At 38.7% G+C, this 9,637-nt stretch overlaps 1 protein-coding gene across 1 annotated transcript; it reads right to left on the bottom strand.

Annotated features, from left to right (window-relative positions):
* Positions 1-847: 847 nt before the first annotated feature.
* On the bottom strand, positions 848-8,614 carry LOC136232744 (calcium-dependent protein kinase-like). The gene is made up of 8 exons (XM_066022125.1): positions 7,688-8,614; positions 6,639-6,782; positions 3,831-3,983; positions 3,630-3,745; positions 2,113-2,280; positions 1,893-2,020; positions 1,270-1,369; positions 848-1,182 (listed from the first exon to the last, which is right to left on the bottom strand). Exons 1-8 carry the CDS (start codon positions 8,367-8,369, stop codon positions 1,108-1,110), a joined length of 1,566 nt encoding a protein of 521 aa, XP_065878197.1. The 5' UTR covers positions 8,370-8,614; the 3' UTR covers positions 848-1,107.
* Between the last annotated feature and the right edge of the window lie 1,023 nt (positions 8,615-9,637).

Genomic DNA, 9,637 nt, shown 5'->3' with positions numbered 1-9,637 from the left:
AATTATTTCTCAAATTATCCTAATTTGTTAACTTTAGGGGGAAATTGCTTTTAGATGCCGACGTTAGGATACAATTGCACAATTTTAGACAATATGGATGAAATTGCTCCTTGTTGTAAGGATAAAATTGCACAATTTTAGACAATATGGATGAAATTGCTCCTTCCTGTAAACCTTATAAGCATTTTTACACATTATTCCTATATTAAATAAATCCCGTAATTTTAGTGTTTCATCGATTAAATCCTTGTATTTCTGCTTTTTTCAGTATGCCCCCTACATTTTCATTTTTATTTAATTGGACAGTTCTTACAACATACCCTTCAACGATACCTCTAGAAAACTTTGAAAATCTTCGGGTCACTTTTCATAATTTAAGAGAAATGGAAACACTTGTCTTAGAATTTGAAAACTTATTCCCGAGAATACAATGGCCGGATTAGGCTATGTTTACTTTGTTTTTGACAAAATTGTTTGGTATCTTTGAGCCACTTTAGAGGTTTTAACTAATCAAACTTCTAACAGTGGTGTTTGGTGGAAAAAAGTGTGAAAGAAAAAAAAAACTGATTTTATGAACTTTTTCAATTAGTTTATTGTTTCATCTCTTTTAAATGACATTTTTAACCTTAATTACTACCTTTTAACCCAAAATAAAAGTTTTGCGCAAACAGCTATTAGCAATCACATAAGTTTTACCAAACAAATTTACACAATCAGCTGTGTAAACTTTTACGAAAAGCTTCGGGTCACGTCTCCATAATTTAAGAGAAATGGAAACGCTTCTCTTAGAATTTGTAAACTCATTTCCCAATATATTTTTAAGAGTAAATCAATGTGATTACACATGTTCAGTAAACCGTCAGTATATGCATTCATCATCGTCATCGCCATCCATTACAAGATCGAACCGGTTCAACTAAGATTGATTTGACAGCAAAGAATCAGGTTAAGAACCTACAAAACTTGAAAGAGATGAGATGTATTCACAAGCATCAAAATGCAAAGTTTGAGCAATCTAAACATCAGCTCAAACATTTGATTCTGTTGCATCCAATCAAGATTTCCTCCGGTTTCTCTGCACATTTTAATGGCTTTCAGTTCATGTAACTAGAAACACTTCTCTGGTTGCTGAAATCCGCTTCTCATCATCGTACAGAATTCTTCGTAGTTGATTCTTCCATCCTATCAAATCCAAAAGGTTCCGTCAGTAGTGAAAATAATGTTATTTTCGTTTCGAAAACATGAATTGATCCGAACCCAATCACTTACATTATCTGCATCCACCTCGGATATTATTTCCTTAATGCTGGCTTCATCTCCCATACCGTACTCTTTCATCGCGGACTCTAATTCGTCTCTCGTTATGTACCTGTAATGAATTATAATGATCATTTTCTTCAATTTGTTATACACATACAGAACAGACACAAGAATGGATAAAGTGTACAACCAGCAATTATAACCGGTCAATGCGAAGTCAACATGCCATGTTAATAATTTGACCTCCATAAAAGTCAAAATTGGTGATGTGGCGCGTTGACCGGTCAACTTTTAAGGAGATCAAATTGCTGACGTGGTGCATTGACTTCATGTTAAACGGCCACAATTACCGGCTGTACACTTTAGTGAAAGGTCAGCAAACGGTTATACACTTTTGCGTGCAAAATTGATGGTTGTACAGCAAAGTGTGAGATAAGACAAATGTTGTACACCACGTATGTAATTTACCCCCACAATAATGCAGTTTTCAAAGAGATGAAATCGATAATCGATTGAATAATTGAAGCTACAAGCTCTCTTTCATTAATAAAAACTTCATCAAATTCAAATGAAAGAACTGATACTTAAAAGTAAATTTCCGGAAAAATGGTAAATCTGATGAGAGAACTCACCCACTACTATCCTTATCAAAGTATCGAAACGCTTTGTATAAATGTTCATCCCTTTCGAGTCTATATCTGTGCATTGTGGCGGATATAAACTCGATGTAGTCAATGGTTCCGTTTCCATCCACATCAGCCTGCAATGAGTTACACGAATTAATTAATATCAATGGCCCCTGAACTATAACGCTACTAATATTATGACATAATACAGTTGCTTGTTACTTACAGCTTCCATTAGTTGTTTAACTTCAATTTCAGACAGCTTGGATCCGAGACGAGCCAAGCCTGACTTCAGTTCTTCATAGGTGATTGTGCCACTCTTGTCAGTGTCCATGTTTGTGAACATTACTTTGAGTCCTTGAATTTCGTCTTCCGAGAGACTTTCAGCTATAACCTAGGAGATTCGATAGGATGCGGATACAGTTAAGAGAATATGGAGATAAACACCATTTTAATTCACCTATATCTAGTGCTAATAACCTATAGTAGCCTAATCGTCCCAAGCATTGGCACAGTCCGAGAAGGCTTCAACAAGGCGTGGTGAATGGAACATATTGATTGTTGTTCCTCCCAGACTCCAAGTTGGTACAAGGAATACTATAGGAGACGAGGACCCCTGGGCCACTGAACAGGCACTTAGCTTTAAGTGATCCACCCTAGTCCACCGGGGACTGGGAGGCGAGCATCTTGCCTTAGGACGGATAGGCAGGACTACTCGGCGTGGAATCTCCGCCATCCCTGGACCAATGAACATGCACTTGGTTTGAGTGATCCACCATAGTCCATCAGGGACTAGGAGATGGGCATCTAACCTGAGCCGTATGGATATTATGGGCCTATAGCGCCCATAGTGCCCGCTACTACAAGGGTAAGGTATGATACATGATGCTTCCATTAGTTTTGGCTTACGCGTCCCCGCTGAGCGAGGGTCCGGGGAGGGGTCCCACCACAAGGGTGTATTGGGGGCAAGCCTTCCCTTGCCAATTTAATTGGCAAGAGGCCGCTCCTAAGACTCGAACCCGTGACCTCTGGTCACACGGCAACAACGTTTTACCGTTGCGCCAAGGCTCGCCCTCTAACTTGACAGAATACTTATAGGGGAGAAAAATCCATTCGGTATCGGTTGCCTAGCCAATAACTTGGAAAAGTCTCGGTGACACATGGATTTTGGTGTAGCCCAACAAAATGCAGCCATTTGTCTCCAAGTTGGTATAACGAGTACCATAGGAGATGAGGACTCCTGGCGTGGGATCTTTACCACCCCTGGGCCACTGAACACGCACTTAGCTTAAGTGATCCACCCTAGTCCACCAGGGACTGGGAGGCGAGCATCTTGCCTTACGAAAGAAAGGCGGGACTACTTGGCATGGAATCTCCGGCACCCCTGGACCACTGAACATGCACTTGGCTTGAGTGATCCACCCTAGTCATCTTACCTTGGGAAAGATAAGGAGCCTATGGATATTATGGGGCTATAGCGCCCATAGTGCGCGCTACTACAAGGGTAGAGTATAGGAAAATCTTAGGGGACGCTTCCATTAAATTTTGCCCTAGGTTCTGCTATACTCTTTGAAGTAGAACTTGATAGAATACTTACAGGGGAGAAAAATCCCCTCGGTATCAGTTGGCTAGCCAATAACTTAGACAAGTCTCGGTGCCACGGGGATTTTTTCTTAGCCCAACAAAATGCAGCCAGTTGTCACTAAAAGAGAGAACTATTTAATAGTTATAAAGAAGTGTTACCTTTAATGCGAGCTGCTTGAGCTTATTCATTGCCCGGAATTGCTTCATTCTAGAGAGAACAGCACAATCTATGGGCTTATCTGATGCTGCACCTCCATCTTTGATCCATGGATGTTCTAATTATAAAAATAAATAAAATTTATAAGCCAAAAGGAAACCAAAAAAGTCGAAAAAATATAGTGAAATCGGGTGATTTTATACCAAGAACTTGTGCAGAAGTGATTCGCTTTTTCTGGTCCTGGGATAGCATCCTCCTAATCAGATCCTTTGCACTGTCAGATATTGACGGCCATGGTTGACTTTCGAAATCGATATCTCCTTTGAGAATAGCATTGAAAATTCCTGCTTCGCTCTCTGTAATTCAAATCTAACACATTAATATGTGCAAGCATTTTGTTCATGTTTGCTCACATCCTACAAAATAGCTCAATTTTGCCCACATAGTAGAAACTCTAGCTCAATTTTACACTTCTCCATAGAATCTCATCGCTAATTTCCGTCAGCATTTAATTAAAAAAGGGTAAAATTGAACTAGATTTTCTACCAACAACAACAACAACAACAAAGCCTTAGTCCCGAAATGATTCGGGGTCGGCTAACATGAACCATCATATAAAACCGTGAAAATCAAGTCGTGTCAGCGACACAGATTCGCTCCCTCCACTCCGTCCTATCCACTACCATATTTTCCTCAATTCCCAATAAACTCATATCACTCTCGATCACCCTCCTCCAAGTTTGCTTAGGTCTTCCCCTACCCCTCACCACTACATCCCTTTGCCACTCTTCGGTTCTCCTAACCGGCGCATCAAGCGCTCTACGTCTCACATGGCCAAACCACCTTAGTCGGTTTTCTCTCATTTTATTCTCAATAGATGTAACCCCTACTTTTGTCCTAATTATTTCATTACGCACCCGGTCCTTTCTCGTGTGACCACACATCCATCTCAACATACGCATCTCCGCCACCGACATCTTATGGATGTGGCAGTGTTTCACTGCCCAACACTCCGTACCATATAACAATGCTGGTCTAATTGCCGTCCGGTAGAATTTTCCCTTCAATCTATTAGGCATGCCGGGATCACAAAGGAAACCCGTAGCACTCTTCCACTTCGACCAACCAGCTTTAATCCTATGGGCAACATCTCCATCTACTTCTCCATCCGTTTGGATAATAGATCCTAAATACCGGAAGCAATCCGAGGCCTGAACAACTCTCCCATCTAGGGTGATTGTCCCTGCCTCCCTACTCCTACGGCCGCTAAACTTACACTCCAAATATTCTGTCTTACTTCGACTCAACTTAAAGCCTCTAGATTCTAGAGTTTGCCTCCATAGTTCCAACTTCATCTCCACTCCTTCTTTCGTCTCATCAACCAACACAATATCATCTGCAAACAGCATGCACCATGGTATACCATCTTGAAGTGAACTTGTTAGTTCATCCATAACGATGGCAAAAAGAAATGGGCTTAGTGCGGAACCTTGATGCACTCCAATCGTAATAGGAAACTCTTCAGTTTTCCCAACACTAGTACGTACACTCGTGCATACTCCCTCATACATGTCCTTTATGATGTCAATATATTTCCGCGAAATGCCTTTCCTTATCAAGGCCCACCAAAGTACTTCCCTTGGTACCTTATCATATGCTTTCTCCAAGTCAATGAAAACCATATGCAAGTCTTTCTTCTTATTTCGATAGTGCTCCATTAATTGTCTCATTAGATGGATGGCTTCCATAGTTGATCTTCCCGGCATAAAGCCAAACTGGTTTTCCGAGATCTTCACCGTCCTCCTTAGCCTTTGTTCAATCACTCGCTCCCAAAGTTTCATAGTGTGACTCATTAATTTGATTCCCCGATAGTTGGCACAATCTTGGACATCGCCTTTGTTCTTATACAAAGGGATTAAGGTACTTTTCCTCCATTCTGATGGCATCTTATTGTTTCTCCAAATTTTGTTGAAGAACGTCGTCAACCATTCGATTCCTCTTTCTCCCAAACATCTCCAAATCTCAATAGGGATGCCATCAGGTCCTACTGCTTTCTTCAACTTCATCTTACTTAATGCCATTTTGACTTCACCCTTTTGAATTCTCCGCAGGCATTCATGATTTATCATATCGTGATGGATACTTATATCTCCAACATCTTGTTGGCGATCTCCATTAAATAAGTCATCAAAATAGGACCTCCATCGTTCCTTGATATCCTTATCTCCAACTAGGACTTTCTGGTCCACATCCTTCACACATTTAACTTTTCCGAGATCTCGCGTCTTCCTATCTCTCATCCGAGCAATTCTATATATGTCTCTTTCCCCTTCTTTCGTATCCAATCTTGTATACAGATCCCGATTCACCTTTGCTCTAGCATCTCGTATGACCTTCTTTACTTCCCTTTTAGCCTCTTTGTATTTTTCGTAGTTCTCGTCACTCCTACATTTCCCCAATAGTTTATAGGATTCTCTCTTACTCTTTACTGCTTGTCGTACTTCTTCTGTCCACCAAGATGTGTCCTTACCCGGTGGCATGCTACCTTTAGATTCCCCTAGAACTTCCTTCGCTACTTCCCTTATACTATGCTCCATAAGGATAAAATTGAGCTAAAGTTTCTATCATAGCGGCAAAATGTATCACTTTATACAATAAGAAAAAAATTGATATTGCCGATAATCTTGCGAGCAAATTTGACCCTTATCCCAAAAGGGACAGTGGTCAATTTTTCCCTTAAGGTTATTAAGAAAGCTCGAATTTTCCATCATCGTACAAAAACGACTCAATTTTGCACTCATGGTAGAAAGCTTAGCTCAATTACCCTTTTCCAAGGAATGCAGTCTCTACTTTCCGTCGGTATTAACTTAAAAGAGGATAAAATTAAACTAGATTTTCTATCGTGAGAGCAAAATTGAGCTAAATAATTTATACGATCAAAGAAAAACTGATCTCCCGATAACCGCAGAGGCAAATTTGACCGTTATACAAAGGAAAAAAAAAGTCTTTACCAGCATAAAATGGAGGTACACCGCTGAGTAGAATATACAAGATAACCCCTGCACTCCAGAGATCTATTTCCTTTCCATAACTACGCCTTAATACTTCAGGAGCAACGTAGTAAGCACTACCTAGTATATTATTGTACCTTTTCCCTGCAAAATATTTTTCTAAAGCTCATCAACATGCTTATTTGGGGGTTAAAATAGAAGCCAATGAAGATAATGAAGTTCAAAGAATGTTTGAATGGGGCATCATCCACACACAAGTTACGCCTAATGTTTGCAAATAGCTCATCACATTTCTCCTGATTCGTCCATTCTGAACTAAGTGTTCGGGATGTCTGTTTTACTCCAAACAGTAGATATAGTGTGTTTGGTAGGATTGAGAAACAGTTGCTTATAACTGTTTTGGAAGAAAAATCAGCTAACATCTACGAACAAACAACGACAACTAAATCAAACAGTAGATTCAATCAAAACTGTTTGGTTAGGACGGAGAAACAGCTGTTGATATAGCTATTTTGAAAGGAAAATCAGTAGACGTCTTTCAACTACCAACAACAATAAATAGTTTAACAAAATATTCCACGAATCCCTTCTATATGCCTAAACTTAGCGAGTCAAACCATACTCCTAAAATACATTGAACAAAAACTCAATGATTCCAACAACTTTATGTTACATTAAGATGCACAATTGACAATTTCCAAGCATCAAAACAGCTTCAGCAACAGCTATACCACGTATCCAGCTACATATTTTGGCAACTAATCAGTTCGAGTTTGATCAGTTCTCCTAATTAAGGTCTGTTTGCATACACTAGAACCGAATTCAACACCTACTTAAGCGATTAAAAGCCCTTGACTATACAAATTTAGTACTATGATTATTCGGGGAGAACATATTTAGACTCCACATATAAAACCATTCAATGGAAAATAGGCTCCTGTCATCCATGGAATAAAAAATTACTCGACACTAGTGCTAACATTGTACGGTTTTATATGCGAAGTCTAAATTTGTTCTCTAATATATGAGTTAAGGGATAAGAAAAAAACCTTCATCAATGAACACAGACAATCCAAAATCAGTAGCCTTCAACATAGCTCCATCATCTCTAGTAGACAACAAGAAATTCTCCGGCTTAAGATCACGATGCATAACTCCCATAAAATGACAAGCATGAACAACATTAACAATATCTCTACAAATCTTAGCAGCATCTCTCTCTGAATAATGCCCCTTTTCAATTATTCTATCAAAAAGCTCTCCACCAGCACAAAGCTCCATCACAAGATGAACAGATTGTCTATCTTCATAAGCACCTCTAAATTCCACAATGTTTGGCTGCCCAGATAAGTGCTGCATTATCTGAACCTCTCTTTTAATATCTTCTCTATCACTTTTACTCGTTAATTTCCTTTTCAATATCGATTTGCAAGCATAGCTATTACCAGTTGAATTCTCAGTGCATAAATAAGTAATCCCAAATTGACCTCTACCTAATTCTTTACCTAGTGTGTAAAATTGCTTAATGTCTTCCAACGGTTTCCCCAAAATCGTCGTCTCCGGTTTAGGAATTGTTGGCTTTATCGGCGGCGGTGGCTGTTGATGGTATTGCGGCGGTGGCTGATTTTTACTGAAATTAGCTGCTGCGGCAGCGGCGGAGACAGCCGCGGCGGCTGAATGCCGAATAGGTTGTGGTTTTGAATGCATCTCTTTGCTTTTAGCACAGCCCATCGTTTGAAATTGGACGAAGAACTCAGAAAGGGGGTTTTATAGATAGTTTAATTCAGATGAAAAGACAGATGAATTTTGAAGCTTTTTGAGCTGAATTTAAAGAGACGCCATTAATATACAGAGATTGAGATGATGATAGAGAAAGATTGTGATCGGAGGAATGCTTACTTGTGCATTTGACTTGAGCCGAAGAAGAAGACGATGAATGTCAAAATAAAGGAGAAAATGAAACGACTTTCCGTTTAAAAAGCCTGTCCCGCACGGGCATGAACTGTTGAATAAATAAAATATTATCATATCTATCCGAAATTCTAAGAATAGGAATGAATATCTTTTAAATTTATTATTAACTCTTATTAATATTTACAAAAAAAAAAAAACTCTTATTAACAAATGAAATTGTTAGAATTATAATCCGCGAGAATTAATATTTTCCAGTTAGCTCACTCCAATTAAATTAAAGAAATGTAGTGTTTAATTAGGAATATACAATGCAACTTTAATGAACAATTGGGTAAATTACATCCATGGCTACTCAACTTTATCCATTTTAATATTAAGACCAGTCGACTTTACACGTTTTAACACTAGTGGTCACTCAATGCCTTAAAACGACCGTTAACGGTCTCAAAATTAAAAATTCATGATATTTTAATGAACTTTAATTCTTGAAAAATTTCGTCATTTAGGTATTGTTTGGTTAGGAGAGAGAGAGTCTGAATTTTTAGGGAGAGAAAGCTCCAAAAAATGTGGTTTCATGGTAACCGTTGTTCTGAACAACTTTAATTCTGGGTAAATTACACCCATGGCCACTGAACTTTCTCCATTTTTACATTATGACCACTCAACTTCATTTTTTTCCGGTATGGCCACTGAACTTTATACTTTTTAACACCGGTGGTCATTCAATTTTAACTAACTTCTCAAAATGACCGTTAACGATTGTTAACGACCTTAAAATGAAAATATTCAAGAATTAAAGTTATTCAAAACAACATTTACCATGAAACCACATTTTTTATTTTCGAAAATCACATTTTTTGGAGCTTTCTCTCTCTAAAAATTCATTTTCTCTCTCATAACCAAACAACACCTAAATGACCTCAAACGAAAAATTTCAAGAATTAAAGTTCCTTAGAATATCATTAACGCTTTGGATTTTTTATTTTTAGCCGTCAATGGTCGTTTTGATGTGTTAAGTGGCCACCGGTGTTAAAAAGTGTAAAGTATAGTGGCCATACCGGGAAGAAATGAAGTTCAGTGGCCAT

The sequence above is a fragment of the Euphorbia lathyris genome, chromosome 6, assembly GCF_963576675.1.
Source record: "Euphorbia lathyris chromosome 6, ddEupLath1.1, whole genome shotgun sequence".
Classification (NCBI taxonomy): Eukaryota; Viridiplantae; Streptophyta; class Magnoliopsida; order Malpighiales; family Euphorbiaceae; genus Euphorbia; species Euphorbia lathyris.
Note: the sequence above shows the minus strand (reverse complement) of the source record. Positions and strands in the feature narration are given on the sequence as shown.